General features: G+C 46.6%; 1 protein-coding gene across 4 annotated transcripts in view; it reads right to left on the minus strand.

Moving 5' to 3' along the window:
- HTR4 (5-hydroxytryptamine receptor 4) overlaps positions 1-19883 on the minus strand; it is a 67238-nt gene that overhangs the window by 35403 nt on the left and 11952 nt on the right. For 3 of the 4 annotated variants that reach the window (XR_010441945.1, XM_064725183.1, XM_064725185.1), the window contains 3 exons: positions 13107-13188; positions 2776-2901; positions 1101-1301 (listed from right to left, as the gene is read on the minus strand). Coding sequence is in view for 3 of the 4 variants with exons in the window: in XM_064725183.1 (XP_064581253.1) it covers positions 1101-1301; positions 2776-2901; positions 13107-13132 (353 nt within the window). In the remaining variant the exon portion in view is untranslated. Of the gene's footprint in view, positions 1-1100; positions 1302-2775; positions 2902-13106; positions 13189-18595; positions 18739-19883 lie in introns of all 4 variants that reach the window. The other variant, XM_064725184.1, reaches the window with a different exon arrangement.

The raw sequence follows: 19883 nt of genomic DNA on the forward strand, positions 1-19883 counted from the left end.
CACAAAACTGCCTCTGCTGCTGCCCTGCCTCCCACCCCACAGCACTGCTGCCCATCAATACAGAGGTTAAGCAACTTTTTTTTGAAGTCTGGCTGCACTCAGACTCTCAAGGTACTGAAATGTCACATATTTAAATATCAGCTGTCACAATAACAAGAATAATTATGGTTATTTTGGCCCTGTTAGCAATAGTAAGTAACAGGGGTTTTCAAAGGTATTGAAATCTCCACACAGGAGACAAAAAAAAACCCCAAAAAACAAACAAACAAACAAAAAAAAACTTCCAAAAATATTATCAGAATAGCCAAAATGTTTTCTACTGAGTGTTTATCTTGTGAAAAACTCCTATAGAAATTCTGCCATTTACCCAAAAATCTGCAGACAGCAGTTAAACAGAATTGCTCATCATAAATTATTGAGGCTTTGGGCTTCATTCTCTGGTGTCAAGAAAAGTTTGAAAGAAAGGCAAGTTTGAAAGAAAGGAAAGTTTTCAGGATCTCCCAGGAGATTTAGGCTGGAGAAGACCTGTTCCCAATCCCCACCTTGGCACCAAGAGCACCGAGTGTCACATCCAGGGATGGGCTCTCCAACCCTCCCTGGGCAGTTCCAGTGCCTGAGCCCCCTTTCCATGGGGAGATTCCTGCTGTGCCCACCCTGAGCCTGCCCTGAGCCCCCTTTCCATGGGGAAATTCCTGCTGTGCCCACCCTGAGCCTGCCCTGCTGCAGTTTGAGGCTGTTTCCCCTCATCCTGGGAGCAGAGGAGCCTCTTTGCCGGAACAACCCCTGTGCACGATGTCCTTCTCTCTGCCTCAGCTCAGCTCCCACCTCTGGACACATTCCAGGTGTTGTTACTCCAAAGGAGGAACAGAATCACACCTGGTCAGTGCTGCCAGCAGAGCTGGGCCCAGAACAACCAAAGCCTTCCCCTAAATCTCATCCCATTCCAAATTTCTCTGCCCTCAGCAGGATTCTCTCCTAAATCAGCCCCTGGGAGGGATTTATTGCTCTGCCATTGCCAGCAAGTCCATCTTTGCCCTCTGGCAGCTCAGGATAGCCCAGACCCCTCAGAGCCTTCCAGCAGTGCCCCTGTGCAGCTGTACCTGTCCAGGGAGATGCAGCAGAGGTGCAGGATGGACGCTGTGGTCAGCAGCACGTCCAGCGAGGTCCTCACCAGGCAGAACATCTCCCCATAGATCCAGTTGTCCTGGACCAGCTCCATGGCTCCAAAGGGCATCACCAGCACCGACACCAGCAGGTCAGCAAAGGCCAGGGACACGATGAAATAGTTGGTCTTGATTTTCCTGCAAGGCAGATCACAAAATTAGGGTGGGTTCAGTGCAGCCTCCACACATGGACAGAAATTCCAGCTTGAATTTGGGTTTAATCTGCTCCATCACACTAAAAGCTTCTCTCTATCACACTCCTCACTTTATATGGTCGCCCCTGGCTTTCTCCTGGTTTTTAAAGTTAAATATCCCCCATTTTCCTGGCCTAAATCTTTCTGCTCACCCAGAGGAGGCAAATGGATGCTCACAGGCCTCTGCATGTGGCTCAGCCTCACAGCTCGCACTGGAGACTCTGGGGTGGAGGAAAGGGATTTTATTTTAACTTGTAAATGGAGAAAATCCTTCCAGAAAGCACTGAGAATAATCTAGACTGAAGCTGTAATTTTAACTTGAAGAGTACTTTTTAAATCACAACAATAAAATAGAATTAAATCCATTAAAAATCCCACGCAGCACATGAATAGAGGCTGTTAAATCTCTCTCTCTGCTCCTAAGGCTAGGCTAACAATTCCCAGGGTTAGCAGCAGCCTTGAGACAGGAATTGTGCCTGTGACCCCCTCAAATCATGGGCAACATTTGCTACCAGACCTTGGTCTGTGTGCTGCTGATGAGCTCATTGGGAAATCTGAGACGGAAAAGGGCCAGAGCCAACCTGGGGTTTGCTGCTTAGGTGTGCTTTTCACTGATTTGCCTGGTTTTCTACAGAGAATGCTAAAAAATGAGGATGGGAATTAAAATGGTGCCAGCGCTGTGGGATGAGCTGAGGGCAGGTGTAGCCATGATATTTTCTGAAAAATCCCTTTGCCAGGATTTTTCTCCAGAGAAGCTGAGAGGCCTCAGAGGAAAAGACAAACAATAATTTTCTGCTGCTGTGGAATGCAACAGGTGCATCTTTGATTGGTCTCATGTGGCTGTTTCTAATTAATAGCTAATCACAGTTAGCTGGCTTGGACTCTGAGAGTCACAAGCTTTTGTTATCATTCTGATTCTAGTCTTTTTCTTTCAAGCCTTCTGATGAAATATTTTCTTCTAGTCTTTTAGTATAGTTGTAATATAATATATTAATTATATTATATTTTTATAATTATATACTATTATAATATATAATATTAATATAAAATAATAAATCAGGCTTCTGAAACATGGAGTCAAGATTCTCACCCTGGGACCCCTGTGAACGCTGCCAGAACCCACAGCAGATCCCAGTTGTTCAAAATCAGCCAAACAGCCTGATTTTGCAATTTTTAGTTGCTCCTGCACAGCGTTTACAGGCAATTCAAACACTCCCAGTGCTCCAGAGCCATTGCTCTGGTCCCTACACCCCCAGCCTCTGAACCAGCCACATTTCAGGAGAGCTGGTACTGCTTGGAGCCTCTGTCAGTCAGCCCAGACTGGTTTATGGAGCCGGGCTGCATTTCCTATTTATCGCGGGATTAATGCATTAAAAACCCCCAGCTCAGCTGGCGCTGCAGCAGCAGGAGGGGCTCACCGGAGCTGCCTGTCCCGGCACACGGCCACCATGACCAGCAGGTTGCCCAGGATGGCCATGAGGATGACGGCGGAGACGAAGGAGAGCAGCAGGATCTTCTCCGCGATGCCGAAGCCCTCACTGGAACTGGGGAACCAGAGACAAAGGTGTGAGAAACAAGGCTCGCCCTTCACATTTTTCAAATTTTAATAAGGGACAAAAGGGACAGGAGACAGCTTGACAAACTGCCCAGAGCACACCAGTTGGTTAAACCAACTTTCATTATATGCTTTTTTCATTGCACTGATCAGATGCATATTTATGAAGATTATACATATTCAAATATTCCTTTGAGTTCTTTTACATGTTCTGGGAATTCTTTAGTTTTGTTTGACTCCTGACCCGTTGTGCAATAGTGCAGATTTGAGTTTTGGGAGTCGTGTATTTCACTTCCTCACAATGTACATAACATTTCCTCACAGTTTATATGTCATTTCCTCACATCTCCATTCTCTTTACACACAAATAGTTATTTTCCATACAGAAGCAGTTTGGGCTTTTTTTTTTTTTTTCCTGTAGCTTTTTCCATTTTTTTTCACAAGGTTTTAGTATTGTAAAATCACAGAATGGTTTGGCTTGGAAGGGACCTTAAAACTCATCTCATTCCACACCTTCTGCTGTCCCAGGTGGCTCCAAGCCCTGTCCAGCCTGGCCTGGGACACTCCAGGGATGGGGCAGCCACAGCTGCTCTGGGAATCCCATCCCACCCGCACAGGGAAGGATTTTTTCCTACCTGTAACCTCAATTTCCCCTTTTCCATTCTGAACCCATCACTCTTTGTCACTACAGTTCCTGATGTGACAAGGACTAATGGGTTCAAACTTTCCTCCAGACAAGCATTTTACATCTTCAGTTTTGAAATCTACATAATGTTTTGCCTTTTTCTCTCTTCACTCTGTGCTACAGAACAGTCTGGCTTTTTTTTACCTCCATTTTTTTTTCTTTTTTTACTTAGTAATTTTTCCAGAGTTAGGAAAAGGAAATAATTTTTTTTCCAAGTGCTAATTTTCCCCCACTCTGAGATCAATAATTTCTTTCAGTTAACAAAGAGGAAGAAAAGAAAAAGAAAGAATAACACAAAACCCCCCCACACAATGTCAGCCGTATTTTAAATCTGCATTTCTACAAATAATTTGCTGCATCAAAGAAAGTTGTTTTTTTTTTTCAGAAGGTAACACCCAGCATGCAATAAATTCCTCCTAAACCTGATTTTATTACAAATTTTTGATATTTTTGTCCTAAAGCTCTTTCTAATGAAATATCTTGAATAAACTGCATCCTAAACCTTCACCTGCTTGTGTGACTTTACATTTGCAGGTGGGGAAGGGGGTTTTCCTGTTATCAATTGTGGCTGGAGATAAACTGGCATTAAAAGCAACACTTGGCACTGATTCAGCAGGGAAATTCCTTCTCAGCCTGCAGAGCAGTGTTGGACACCCAGGATTAATGCTGGGAGATTGCTCAGGTAATTGAAAAATGGAAAAACTGTTATTGGGTTTTACCTTGACTGGCCCTGGGGTCACCTTTTATGTACTCAACAACATTCCTGGCTTTTTACACTTTATCTCACTGAGCTCTCCTGGTTTGGAGAAAAGCTAAAAGAGATTAGAAACTCCTGGCACCCAGAAATGTTGAGTTTTACCCACCCAAACAAGCCAGAGGAGCGCAGCCCTGAGCCACATCTCCAGACATTGCCTGGGAGGTTTCACCTTAGAGAGTTTTAAATCCACATTTCCCACCCTGTGCTGAGGGTGGTGGCATCCTGGTGGCATCCCTGGGCAGAAGTGGTCACCACCAGGCTCTGAGCAGAGCAGGAACTGCCCCTGGCACATCTGGGAGAGGAATTTTAGCTCTGACATCACTTTTGGGATTGTTCCCCCTGTGCCATTTCCCACTGCTCCCCTGGGGAACATCAAACAGCAGATGCTCACTGGGGTGCAGCAGGAATTTCATCTGGGCTCTTTCAGCCTCTGGAATAATCCATCACCAGGAATACATGTTAATTATTCAGTCTGAGTAATTCCAAGCTGTTAATAATGGAAGAAGTGGATATTGCTGTAAATTGAAATCAATGGTTTGCATAACATCTTTTATCAAATCGGAGAGCTCTGGCTCCCAAGCTTGCTTCCCTCTTTAATACAGCAGAGATTGATGGGTTTGCTATTATGAGGAAATGAGATTCAGGCAAAATGATTGCTGGTTAGCAGGAATATAGAAATCACTTAAGGAAAAAGGTGAAATACTGATGGGGAATGAATGCTTAAAACCCACATATGGACATATTTAAAAAGCTCTTCTGCATAGTCATTAATGTGAAAGTAAAAAGAAGGGTAATTACTCTTTCAAGCTCAATTTTCACTTTCCTGTAAACACCCCAACTTTTCTAAATGAGCTCAAGTGCTTTTGCATATTTCCTGCAGCAGTTAAAGAGCACAGATCAGCCATGGGGGCAGAGCAGGAACCTTCCCTGGATCCCAGTGCACACAGAGGGGAAACCCCTGAGGTTAAAAACTCACAGCTCTGGGAGCCTCACAAAGAGTTCTCTTGGTTTAACATTCCCTGGGGAGGGGGGAATAAAGGCTTGGGTTGATCATTTCCAGCCAGGGCTTTTCCCTCTGGAACATTTCATAACCACAAATAAGCTGTCATTGGCCTCTCCTCTTTCCTGCTTCCCTGATTATTCCCAGGCATAAAAAAATCATTAGGATTTAAGCACCTACAAATCGAGATAAGCTGTTTATGAGTAAAGCTGATAATGTGGCTCAGTACAGAAACATGACAATGGGGAAGTGATGATTTGATCTCTGCCTTTCCAGCTGTTCCCACATCCTTTTCTGAAATATTAATCAGAAGTCAGCATTAATCCAGAGGCATTTAATTTCCTTTAATGCCTTTAAATGCTGCACTGCTTCACTTCAGCCCGTGCAGATGGCAGGACAGCTCCCAGCAGATCCCAGTCAATTATGTCCTTCACTTCTGTTTTAGAAACAGGCTGAAATTAATTAAAGTATTGACAAGCCAGGAATAAACAGCACTCCACGTATCAAAATAACTCGGTCATATGATTCACTTATTTGAGTGAATTTTTGAAAAAAATAAATTGTGGCAGTGGGGTGGGAGGGAAGGGATGAGTTATTTTTGAAAGTGTATTGATGAGGGATGAGGTTTTCTCCTTTTGTGCTGGTTTGAAACAAAACTCCTGACACCATCCCCAGCCCTGCCCCATGGATCTCCCGGAGGCTGAAAGCTGCAGAGCTCCAGAGAATGAAGTGTTTTAAGCAGCTGATAACACTGATTAAAACCAATTGTCAGGATGAAGCAAAGAAGACAGGCAGTTTGAATGTTTCAGAAATTGCTGTGTGTGGGCTGAGCAGTCAATCCGTGCGGGGAGCCCTCCCCGCTTTGGGGACAGGGACCTGCTGGGGCTGCCACACACGGGGGGACCTGGGGAGACCCCGGCACCTCCAGCCCTGCTCCCACCTCAGCCCCAGGGACCGAATCTGGAATATCCTGAGCTGGGAGGGACCCACGGGATCATCCAGCCCAGCCCCAAAATCCCACCCTGGCATCCCTGGAGCAGTGTCCCATCCCTGGGGAGCCTGGGGAAGAACCTTTCCCAAAATCCAGCCTGACCCTGCCCTGGGTCCTGTCCCGGTCCCAGAGCAGAGATTGGTGCTGCAGACCCTGAAACACATTCCAGATGGCAAACTGGATCCGGCTGTACATCACCTTTCAGTCCTTGTGGTTGGTGCTCTGCTTGGAGAAAGGTTCAGGGGTCCTGCTGCTGCATTTTTATAGAATCACAGGACCACAAAAAGGTTTGGCTTGGAAGGGATCTTAAAGAGCATCTACCTTCACTCCCCCACCATGGACAGGGCCACCTTTCACTAGAACTGAGTAAAGAATTTCTTCTTAACACCTAATCTAAATCCTCCTTTTATCTTAGTTTAAAATAGTGCCCCCTTTTCCCATCTCTGTCATCTCTATCTCTATCTCTCTCTATCTCAATCACCTCCCACCCCCTCAGCCTCTCCAGCTGCACAATCCCAGTGCCCTCAGCTCTCCCCCATGGCCTCTCCAGATCTTCCCCCATCCCCTGTCCCCTTTGGGAGTCTCTCCCAAGCTTTAGGGATATTTTCCCCACTGTGGTGCCCAGCGTGCCCCCAGGACTGAGGTGAGGCTCTGGGAGCTCCCAGTGCCAGCCCAGCATCCCTGAGCTCTGCTCCCTGCTCTCTCCCAGCTGGCACAGCAGAACTTTGCATTTTCCCAGTGAAAACTGGACCTGGGGCTGAGCACTCATCCAGGACCAGGAGCTGATTTCTCATGGTCTGAGCCAGAGGCAGGAGTTTGCACTGGGGAATGAGGGAGGAAATAGAGCCAGGCCTGGGGAATGAGGGAGGAAATAGAGCCAGGCCTGGGGAATGAGGGAGGAAATAGAGCCAGGCCTGGGGAATGAGGGAGGAAATAGAGCCAGGCCTGGGGAATGAGGGAGGAAATAAAGCCAGGCCTGGGGAATGAGGGAGGAAATAGAGCCAGGCCTGGGGAGCTCCAGGCTCTGCCTAAGGCCTGGCACTGCTCCTTGGCAGGCAGCACATCCCCAGTTACATAATTTACACCCACATGTGAGCAGATACCACTGCAGGGCTGATGCATGTGAGCACAGCCCTCAAAACCCATTAGACTGTCACCTAGAATGTAAGCTAAAATTAACTCCTGAAATCAGCAGGAGATCAAGATCACAGTGTTTACATGGAGCAAAGGCAGCTGCTGCTAATCCCTTGTTTGGCACCCTCTAACACAGGAGAGCCCTTGTTCCACCCAGTCCCACCCTGGCACATCCACCTGGGCTCTGCAGCACCCTGGATTAATCTTTTTTTCCCTATAATATATTTGCAAGTCTGCAGACTTTAATCCAGCTGTCCCCTTCAGGTGCTGAACATTCCCCCTGTGTCATCTCAACCCTTTGGGATGTGCTGCCCAGGGAGGAGCTGGAGCTGCCCAGAGGAGGCTCCAGGATGCTCAGAGGGATGGAGCAGCTCTGCTGGGAGAGCTGGGGCTCTGTGCAGAGCCAGAGGGTTTTAATGGAGGTGCCAAATGCCCCACAACAATGAAAAAACCCAAATCTCTGATTTACACTCCACAACAATGAAAAAAACCAAATCTCTGGCTTAGGCCAGCAGTTAGACACACTACACAGCCCAGCAGAGATGTGGTAACAATCATTTCTCTTTGTAAATGCTGAATAAAACCAAAGATCAAACACAAGTTTAATCAGAAATGCCCTGATCAGTTCCTAATTAGAATTGCTGCTCCAAAGTGAGCCCATGGCCTCTGCCAAGCCAACAGCAGCTCCATGAGGAACAGAGGGGGATGAAAGAAGCAGAAGAGCAATCCTGACTTTTGGTGCATATTCCATAACCATAATGTGATTATCCCCTCTTTTCTAGGTGGCTTTGCCTCCCTCCTGTCACACACAAGGCTGAATGCTCAACAGCAAACAGAGCACAGAGTTGTGCTCAAGAGAGCAGGTGGAGTGAAGCTCCTCATTTCCAATATTCCAAATAAATCTCATCCATTTCCAATATTCCCAATAATTCTCATTCATTTCCCCTCCATATTCTCCCAGTGCTGAAGGCAGAGCCCAGGGTGCATTTCTGCACAAGAATATTTGTCATTTGGCTGTGTACAGAATGATTTTACCTCACAGAGACATCCCCATTACACACATGCACCACTCAAGCTTTCCCTCAGGAGTTTAGAAACAGGGAGGGACTGGGTGCAGATCCATGATACAGAGCGGGTAAATAAAGGTCTGGGCTCACACCAAACATACTCTGAGTGCCCAGATTTCTCACAGAATGGAGAATTTGATAATTATTGCCTCCTGCAATGCCCAGGTGCAGAACTGGGGTGCACAGAGCCCACAGCTCTTCAGGAGTTGTGCTGCTGCTCCTGGGCTCAAAGCACTCAATGCCCTGTCTTATTACACCTTTTCCTGTAAAAATTCCCCCAAAATAAGCCCTGCCCTATGCCCAGAGATTTGTCACCACTTGATCAAACCCCCTCTGGCAGTTCTCAGTCATTCTCATTCTGACTTCTCTTTCTCAAACCTTTGTTCCCATCTTTGCCCAAAGCCCAGGGCTTGCAAGATGTTCAAATCAGAAACCAGGGAGGTCCTGCTCTGCTTTTTCAAACAATATCTGCAGTCAGGAAAATATTGTCAGATGAGAGGCATTTAGTCAAGACCCTTGGAAGGGTCCTGGCACGAGGCTGGGTATTAAAATATCCAGCTGTGCCCTTTTCCCACTGCCTGTTTACACCTTGGACAGCAAGAGACAAACACAGCTATTGGCTGTCTAACTTCTGATATTTCCTGGAGAGCTTCCCAGTTTCAAACCTCCAGAGGAACAAAAAAGTTCCTTGCAGTTACCTCTGCTAATGGAAGACTTGGCACTGGCAGGATAAAACATTGATTTCTAAAATACATTTTATTTGAGACCCTCCCTGACCCCCCTGTGTGACTCCAGGCCACACAAAAACAGTTCCCAGCTCATTTTGAGCTTTACTATAAAAAATCACAGTTTGTTAAAGATAATTCCAGTGGTGGCAGCCAGAAACCTCCCAGCCCCTGGTGTTCACCAGCTCAATTTTATGGCCTCACTTTGTGGAGGCTCCAGACAGGTGTCCTCTCTAAGCAAGGACCTGGAATACCCTTGACTCAACAGCAGAACACTTCAATTCCTTGGTTTCATTTTAGCTAAACCTCCTTCTCCATGCCCAGCTAAGTGCATGTTCTGAATGCGATGCAAGACATCAAAATGTGATGCAAGACATCAAAATGTGATCCAAGACATCAAAAAGTTCATTTTTGTGGGGCAGCTCTGAGTGCAGGGAATTTCCACGAGCACAGACTGCTCTGATAAAAGCAGATGAAACCTCACAGAGGTGTGTGGGGACCTGAGCTCCCCACGGGGCTGGGCACAAACACCAACAGGAGCTGCCCCTCTGCACCCCTGCTCTATTTCCAGAGCCTGGGGGTCTCCCTTGCACAGCTGCCATCAGAGCACACTGTTAATTTGCAGGAGCTGGAGCCAGGCTCAAAAACTCCATTAATTAAGTGTTGGCGGAGGTGTTTGGAAAGATGTTCCCATAAATATAGTGCTTTAAAGTGTTTCCCTAGAAACTGAGAAAAGAGTTGAACAATATGAAAAACACCCAGGCTGTGACTCCCCCGTGGAGCAGGGCCTGGGCTGGAGGGAGCATTTAGGAAAGAGAATTTCCCCCCAAAAGAGAACTTTTCCCTCAACTTTCCCAATTTAGGAAAGAGACTTTTTCCCCCAAATGCCAAGGATTTCCAGTAGCTAAAAAACCCCTTTCCAGTAGTTGAGCCTGCCCTGAGGCCGTTCCCTCTCATCCTGTCCCTGTCCCCTCCTGTCAGGAGCTGTGCAGAGCCACAAGAGCCCCCTGAGCCTCCTTTTCTCCAGGCTGAGCCCCTTCCCAGCTCCCTCAGGAATTCTTCAGCCCCTTCCCAGCTCCCTCAGCCCCTCCTGGTGCTCCAGACCCTTCCCCAGCCTGGGGGACCAGGTGGAGAAGGGTTTGGCAGAAAATCTTCCCCATCAGTTCATTGATCTCTGCAGAAATGCAAGAGCAAATCCCTCTCTGGCTGGGTGCTGCTGATCCCACAGAAGGATTAGAGCTGATCTTCCCTTGGAAAGGGAAGGAGGAAGAGAGCTCCAGGCTGAGTGTGGCCTGTTAAATGACATTTTATAGCCTGCTATTTCTCACCTAAACACAAGTGTGATCAAAGGACTCGAGATAAACAATGATTTAATGGCTCCAAGTGTAGGAGCTGGAGAGGTTTTGCAAAGACCTTGTGTACACAGGAATAAACACTTCATTGCAACCTCAGCTGTTTGCTCTCCATGGATCCCCACTGCCAGGGCACTCAGAGCACACAAACTCTTCCCTCAGCTCCTTCCATTTCCTACACTTTGGGCCATGTTGGTGCCTGTTTGGTTGCAGTCAGTGAGCCCACTCTCAGGAGTGGCTGGCACTGAGGGCACCTCCAGCTCCTCCAGGACATCCTGGAGCTCCAGGGATGGGGCTTTGGGTCCCCCTCTCTCCCTCCATGGCTTTTGCTCCTGTTTCTCCCAGGTTTGGATGGGGAGAGGGGATTGAGGACCCTCCCTGCCTCCTCCTGCCGTGCACAGCACCAGGAACCAAACCCATCCCAGCTCCATGGAAAGAAGGAACCAGCACAGCAAACTCCAGCATTTGGGACTCCCCAAACACACAATTCCCTGCCAGGGCTGTGGATGGAGGCCAGCTCTCAGCACCCTGTGCCTCTGTACCAGAGTTTTGGGTTAAAAATTGGGATTTTGCCTTTGCTTCCAAACAAACACAACCAACCCAAACCGATGTGATTCCTCGTTCCCTCGCCTTGCTGCTCATTCCTCAAAGTCAAGATAAGATTAATGAGCTGCACACAGAGCTGCTGGAGGGCTCTGCACTTTTCAAGCCACAAGAACACCTTCAGCAGCAAAGTGAGAAAAGTAAAGCTGATAAAGCCAAGTTTGGAAGCAATTAACATCAATCTAAAATTCAGCGGGTTTGGGGGCTCAGCTTAAAAATAAAAGGCAATTACTGCTGTGGCAAACTGAAATAATACCTTGTTTTTGCAAAGGGAGTCTGCCTTCACCAGCAGCTGGAATTAAAGGGGTTTTGTAAAAGCTGTTTACCAGCATTAAAGGTGCTGGGGATTTTATTTTCCACCTGTTTATCCAGACTGTAACAACCTGAGGAAACAAGAACTCTTTACTGAAGCATTCAGGACAATATCCCAAAATCTGCCTGGAAAAAAACTGTTGGATCAATATTTCCATATTTCCCATGTGTGGGAAAAGCCAGCATCCATAAAGGAGACAGAGGAATCTGCAATTTGATTAGAATAAAAGGAGAGTTTCCACTGGGGAATCTCAAATTTCCTGGCTGCCTGCAGCCCTCTTCCTTTCCCCACAGGTTTGTGCTGAGCCTTTATCTGTGACCCGAAAATTCAGGAGTCAAACTTGTCTTGGTCTGTAACAGCCTTGCCCTTGAGACATCAGAGCCATTTCAAAGCCATTAATTAATTAACACCCCTGGAATTGTTTGTGAAGCCATTAGCACACATCTTCCCCTATCAGCATTAAGGAGATTTTCCAAGGAAAGCTTCAGCCAGCCCAGGAAAATCAGGTGCCAGCTTGGAGCAAAGCTCAGATTCTTAGTTAAATGCCATTTCCTAAATTGTTGCAATGGGTAAAGAGGAAAGAAATGGGAAGAAAGGTGAGGGAGGAAAAAAGGTGGGGAAAAAAAGGCAGGGAAAAAGGTGCAGGAAAAAGAAGGGAGGGAAAGGCAGGAAAAAAGCAGGCGGGAAAAACCATGTGGGGGGAAAATGGCAGGAAAAAAAAGCTGGGAAAAAAGGAGTGGGGAAAAAAAAAAGGTGGGTGGAGGTGAAAGGAGGAGAAGGAGCAGAGGGAAAAGGTCAGGACAAAAAGGCAGAAAATGCAGGGCAAAACTGCCATGCAGAACTGGTGCAGATAAGGGTCATCTGTGCTCCAGAAATACAAGAGAATGAGATTTAGCTGCCATGACATAAGGAGGGGCTGTCAGACCAGAGGCTCTGCTTCATTCCTGGCACCTGGGAATGCTCTGCAGGGGGATGATGGAGCCTCACCAAAGTCTGGGGAGGTTTTCATCGTCCCAAACATGGCACAATTGTGATTTACACTGGTAAGAGCCCAAGCCAGGCAAAGCTTGGCCTCTCTGGATTGCCGTGACAAAATTGAGGTTTTCATTTCAAACCCCTTGACAGGATCTCATTAACCTACTGCCTGTAATAAATGTACCCAATAACAATCTCTGAGCCACGTGAAGTTAAAAAATCAAATAAAATATAAATAGGGAATACTCGTGGGTCATTTATTTTTCTACTCTGGAATTAGAGAAAATGAGGTCTGCCACCTCCCTCGAGCTGTGATGAATGCAAGCTCCAAACTGAACTGTCAAAAATTTCCAGGAACGTCTCTCCAACATCACACTGCAACCTTTTCAAAATTCATAACATTTTCTACTGAAAAGAAATCCTTGGCTTGTCTGGGCCACGTTTGACACCTCTCAAACACCAGGGTGATGTCAGGTCCTCAGAGGAGCTCCAGGAAACCCCAAACCAGGCCCTGCTGCATGAGCAGAGAGATTTACCTGCACCAGGGAGGAAATGCTCCCCTGCAGCCCTGCAGGCGCATTTTGATGCATACCTCACATTCACATCCAGCTCTTCCATCACAGGCAGCAGGCTCAGGCAGCTGGGAGTTCAATGTCCATAGGAGAGACCTCATCCTGCAGGGGAGAAACACAGGGATTAGTGCCAGGATCTCCCATAAAGGCAGATTGGAGACACCCACTGCAGGATCCAGGTGCCCTCGCTGTTTTGGCCCCTGGCACCCTCCAGCCCATGTCCAGCTGCTTTACACCAGCAATTCCAGCTCTTTTTCCATCAGGCACCTTTCCAGCTCTCCCCCATCCTACCTGTGCCCATCCCAAACCACCTGCACACCTGCAAGGCTCCCCCAGCAACTTCCCAACTTCCCCAGGTACAAAAAGGAGCTTGAACAGAGCCAAGCTGAGCAAAGTTTGCAAAGCCCAGGTGGGAAAACACAAGCAAGAAGGCTTGGTAAATTAGTTTCTGTTTTTACACAGACCTAAAACATTGACTTACCACTAAATTAAACCAGGTTTCCTGTGACACTCTATTGTGCAGCTTTATGAATACTTAATAGCAGCGCTGTAATTACAAAGAACCAAATGCTTTGCAGCTTGAGTTAAAATAAATGTACTTACTCCCAGCACCACTAAGTGATGTAAATATTAATGGGTTTTTAACTCTATCAAAATTCCATCCTGACTCCAAAGAAATGAATGCACCATCTTAATAATGTGCTTGTGCATTTGCTGCTGCTAATCCAGTGGAAAAAATAGGCTCAGTTTCGGAGCACTCGAGGCTGTTGATTACCCCTTGTGCTGTCTCCAGGGAGCCAGGGATAAAGGCACCACCACAGCCTGTCAGTGCCAGCCCAGATGCAGATAATGCCACGGTGGTTACTTGGCTTCAAAGGGAAATCAGAATAAAAGTGCCTCAGCCTTCCCAGACACCGATGGCAGCTTTGCAATGCAGATGAGCCCCCCGCTCCGCAGACCTGGCTGGTGCTTGCCACAGGAGTAATTCAGAATTACTGTGTGTATTAGACAGCATTTTGCAAGGGAAATTTGCTGGAGTCAAAAGGATATTTTTGTTAAAAAAAGGGAGAGTTTGGCTGGCCCCTGTTTGCAGCTTAAAGCTTCAGCTGGTGGCTCTTTGGGCAATCTGCTGATTCCAAAACTGCTGCTGTGTTTGGCAAAGAAAAGGGAGAGAGGTCTGGAGGTTCACCTCTGTGTCCCTAAGGCCTGACCTCCGACCTGAATTTGGAGGAAAAAGCCAAAAATCCACTCTCCTGTGCTCCTGCTCTGGAGTTCTTCCCTAGGACAAAATACCTGCTATGGTTTCACCCTGTGAGATATCAGCATAAAATTAATTCTGATTTCTCCTTCAAAACAGATGAAAAAGTTTTCAGCAATTTTGTATGTCAAAATTCCAGTTAGGGGGAATCTTTCTTCCTTAGTTCTTCTGGAAAAAATGTAATTTTAGTGTGCACTGATGTTACACAATATCTGTACCATCTTGCTATCAAGGAGACTTCTACAATAACTGCAACTTTCTATATATGAGCGAAATAAAAACCCCAAAAACAATTTCTAAAATGGGGAGAAAAAAATCTTCACAAACAGACAAAACCCCCCAAAAAACAATGGCAATCCAGGAGCCAGCATGGAAAGGCTGCACTGGTGGCCCTGGGGAATGCAGGGGTGCTCCAGATGCCAGGCTGAGCCCAGCTCACCTGGCACACCACTGTCACGGACATATTTTATAAAAAATCCTTTTGCTAGGATTTTTTCTCCTGAGAAGCCTCAGAGGAAAAGAAAAATCATAATTATCTGCTGCTGTGGAATGCAACAGGTGCATCTTTTATTGGTATCATGTTGTTGTTTTTAATTAATGCCAATCACAGTCAGCTGGCTTGGACTCTGAGAGTCATTCCATTCCTTTCCTGCCTTCTGATGAAATCCTTTCTTCTATTCTTTTAGTATAGTTTTAATATATAATTTTCTTTTAATATAATATATATGATAAAATAATAAATCAGCCTTCTGAAACATGGATTCTCATGGGTCCCAGGAGCAGGGAGAGATGAGAATCTTCACTCCATGTCTCAGAAAGCTGATTTGTTATTTTATTATATATGTTATATTAAAAGAAAATTATATGTTAAAACTACACTAGAAGAAAAGAGGAAGGAGACATCAGAAGGCTTGCAAAGGAAAGGAATGGAATGGTAATAAAATCTTGTGGCTGCTCACAGCCTCGACACAGGTGGGGCTGTCATTGGTCATCAAGTAAAAACAATTTCACATGCCGGGTAAATAATTCTCCAGATCACATTCCAAAGCAGCAGAACAGGGACAAGCTGAAGCTTCTCAGGAGAAAAGATCCTGACAAAAGGATTTTTCATAAAATATGTCTGTGACACACCACGGTGCCCAGGTGGGCTGAGCACTCTGCAAAACCAATTTCCTTGCAGACAGACCCACACTGGCCCTCCTGCTCTGGCAGGGATGGGGTTGAGCCCTGAACCAAACCAGGAACAGGGACAGGCTGCAGAGGCAGGAATTGCTCCAGGAAAACATGAACCCAACATGGAATGGGCAGGGACAGGCTGCAGAGGCAGGAATTGCTCCAGGAAAACATGAACCCAACATGGAATGGGCAGGGACAGGCTGCAGAGACAGGAATTGCTCAGGAACATGACCCACATGGGGGCAGGAAGTGCAGAGCAGAATTGCTCAGAAAGCATGACCCAACAGGAAGGCAGGACGCTGCAAGACAGAATTGCTGCAGGAAACATGAACCCAACATGGAATGGGCAGGGACAGGCTGCAGAGGCAGGAATTGCTCCAGGAAAGCCTCCCAGGGCAGCAGGGACACGGAGCACAACGAGCACATGAAGAGCAGCTGGCAGCTTTTCCAAGACTCATTAACCAAGGAACAAAGCAAGTGAGGATCTCACACACACTCACACACACCTTTCCCCTTGACTTCCAGCCAAACACTTTTTTTCCTTAAATACAACAAGGTTCCTTACCTGAGACTGAGAGATTCCTCCTTAGGCAAAGCTGACACCCTGTATTCATCACAGACCTCAGCTCCTGAATTAATTCTGGTTAAATCCATGCAGCCAACTCCATCAGACACAAACTGTGCACAGGAGGCTCAGACTGGACCCAGCTGCACCCAAACTCCATCAGGAGTTCAAAGGGCTCCTCTGAGCCTCACAACTCACTGGGGGCATCTCCCTGACCCTTTTCAGTCTCTGGTCACTGTGGAAATCATTTCTAAATCATTCTACATCAATTTTAACTCGCTGTTCCATTGTACTTCTCCTCCCTGTAGCAAGCAGCAGAGTGAGCCTTGCCATTGAACCTTCTTAGTTCACACTTTTACCACATCCTACCAAAACCCCACCACCAATACCTTAGGACATAACTCTGAGTGATCAAAATTACCCATTTGTGACACTCTCTGCTGCACCACAGAGCAGCGAGGGGCATGTATAAATAAACTAAACTGAAATGAAACTAAAAATACTAAAATAACTAAAAAACTCCAAAACTAAATAATAAATAATAAAAAACTAAAACAACTAAAACTAAATTAAATTCAGTTTCTGCATCTCATGCTCTCAGTGAAGAACTGGACTTATCACTGAGACTTTGTTCTTCTCTTGGTAAGTGTAAGATTAAAAATCCTCTTTATAATAATGCTTTGCAGCTTTCTGATGGCTGATTTCAGTGCAGTTTTCTGGCAGACACAGGGTTTTTATGGGATAACACAGAGCAGAAGATGTTTAGGAACTCTCTAGCCTTCCCCTGGAATTTGCTGTCCCCCACAGCTCATGCAGGAGCTCTTGGGAGTGCATTTAAGTCCCATCCAGTGTAGGATTCCTGATTGAGGCCAGCAGAGTCACTCTGACATAAATAAAGACTGCATTTACCATTAAACCCATGATTTCGAGAGGCTCCTCACTTTCTGTGGTGAACAGCTGCTAAATTGAAGCTGGGATTGAATAAAAAAAAGAGCTGTTGCTCGATTCCCTACGCATTTCACTTTTGGGGTGGTGATTTTCCTCAAAGCCCCATCATTACCAGAGAAAAAGAAGTTGTTAGCAGAGGTTAACTGGACCAGATCTCCCAGCCCACACTAAACTGCTATTTTTGAAGTGAGAGTCACCTCAATCCAAAGACAATTTCTTGCTCATCACTGCAGAGAAGTCCAAAACACTCCAAGTGCTGTAAGAGAATATCCTGCCCATGACAGCGCTTGAGGAACAGGAAATATCAAAGTGATTCACCTTGATCTCTCCCAGATAAAAATGGGTTTATTTCCCTGCATTTCTGCCCTGTCCCACAGCACCTCTTGCCTTCCCTGTCTCTGCTGTCTCCTCTGTCCCCAGGAAGGACAGAGCTGATAAGGAGTCCCTCAGCTGTCAGCAGAGACACATTGCTGGGCAGGTTTCATCCAGCCTCATTCCAGCAGGGCACAACGGAGCACTTTGCTTAAATACTGACATTAACAGAGACATGACACATCCCCAAAAATGAAATGGAGTCCAGCTTGAAATGCAGAGCACAGAAGAAATGTCTCTATGTTTCAAAAGCTCTTTAAGGAATGCTCTGGCTTGCCCACCCAAACCTGGCTGAGTCTGGGGGTTCCCCAGTCGCAGGTGGCACTGGGGTGACAGAGCCACACCTCGTGTGCAAACAGCATTTCTGGGTGCCAGCCTGGCCTGAGAGCCCCCAGCCGTGCCCTGTGAGCCTCCCCAGCCTGACATCACATTGCTCTGTCAATGGCAAAGCTTCAATTTCATCCTTGAGCACCAAAACAGCCCCGGCAGGCAGCAGAGCCCAAGGGCTGCTCCCCAGAAAAGGGCACGGCCGGGCAGTTGTGCGCTGCTGGATCAAATATTGACAGCAGTAAACTCCTCAAGGGTGGCTTTGTTCCCCCTGCAGCAGCTCCCTGCCCCTGCCAGGCTGTGTTTGTGTGAGGCAGAGGCAGCAGCTGTGAAACCTGTGCGTTATTGCCTGCGACACCTGTGCGTTATTGCCCGCGACAGGGGCCTTGTGAGCTCTGTCAGCTCTGCCATCCACACCCAGCCTTCAGCTGCGCTCACACTCAGCCCTGAGACATCCCTGGGACAGCCTGGCTCTCCCAGAACACCAAAAACGCAGTGAGAGATGTCAATGAGCAGCTGAGGGCAGGAGGGAGGGTGAATCCTTTCTCACCACCCAACTCTGATCCGGGCTGTGCTCCCTCTCTGCTCACAACTCACCAAACCTCCTCAGAACCTACATTTCCTCTCCTAAAATCCTCCCAGCCTTTCTCCCCCTCACACCAGCAGCAGGGTGAGGAAACTGCTGCTCTAAAAAGGCACCAGCTCTGCTTTCTGTGTCAGAAAACTCTGAATGCTGGCAGAGCTTGTGATTCGTAGCTCTTAATCTAAAATTCATCTACATCTGAACATCCCCAATATGAAGGTCAGTCCTGAGCCGTCTGCTCAGTTCTCAGGAGTCAGATTTTCCTTATTCTTGGGCTCACCTGGACTCAGGGTGGGTTCCTCCTGTGCTAAATTACTTTGGAGGTTTTGCAGCATGCTCAGACTGCAGGGATTTATGGATGGGATGGTCTGGGAGACTGCAAAGGGCACAGGCAGCATCCATGAAGGTCTTTAGTTTGAAATTCTGTGGTTTTAAACAAGAAAAAGGTTTGGTCACAACCAGGTAAAGCAGCTTAAGAAAGGCCTGAAATCTCTGTGAAAAATATGATATAAAAGGTTTTCCTTTGGAGATTCATTTGAGGCAGGGCAAGAGCTTCTGCTGGCCAGGAAGGTTGGAAATGCTCTCAATTCAAGGTGCTCTGGGGCATTTTTCAGCAAAATTCCTTTACTTTCACCTGCTGAATCTCCTTCCCGTCCTGGTCTCAGTGCTTGTGCCAAACCCTGATTATGAATTACGCCCAGCCCCAAACAACTGCAGGCACTCCAAATGTGCCACAGAAAACCCAAACTCGGCGAGATTTCCATGAAAGAGCTGCAGAAGGGAATTGCCACCTCACCTCTGGAATTCCCTCCTTGTTCCAGGCTGGCAGCACAGGGATGCTTGGGACAGCACAGCACCACTGCACATCATAACCAAAAACCCAAAATTGCCTTTAAAATGGTGAATTGCTGTTTGCTCTCCCTCCCTGGAGCACAGGGACACACAGGGGTGGAGGAGGAGCTGCAGCCTACAGATGCAGTTTGAGGCTGCTTTTAAAAACTTCCATGTGGGTGTTTGCCAAAGGAGCTTTTTAATTTTTTTTCCTCTTTTATTTTCTTCCCAGCTCGTGAAACAGCTGACTTTTATTCATATTTACACAGTCCCTCAGAAAGCAAATGAAAAACTCTTCCTGAGAAGTTGCAAAGTATTAAATTGGCCAAAAGTAAATGTTATTTTTGGAAAAAAAGTTCCAGGTGTGGCTGCCAGACTCCTTCCACCCAAAGCTGCAGCAATGAAGGGAACAAAAGAGCCTGGATGTGACAAAAAGAATGTCACTGCTATTGAAATAAAAACAGATTTTTCTCTCAAGTAAAAGCTGTTTGAGAGCCATTTCTTTTACCTGGATGCTTTTCCCAGGGCTGGAAAGGAAATCAGGTGGGCTCTCAGCCCCCAGAATGGCCTGGCAGCCTCCCAAGCCACTTCACAGTCACTCACAATGAATAATTTGTCATTTTGGATTTTTAAAAATTTCTGTTTTTCATTCTTGCTCTCCCCAATCCTTTAAGATCCCCCATACACATTTATCACCACACACCTTTCTGCTCTGAGTTTGTTTTACCCTGAAATCC

The sequence above is a fragment of the Zonotrichia leucophrys genome, chromosome 13, assembly GCF_028769735.1.
Source record: "Zonotrichia leucophrys gambelii isolate GWCS_2022_RI chromosome 13, RI_Zleu_2.0, whole genome shotgun sequence".
In the NCBI taxonomy this organism is placed as follows: domain Eukaryota; kingdom Metazoa; phylum Chordata; class Aves; order Passeriformes; family Passerellidae; genus Zonotrichia; species Zonotrichia leucophrys.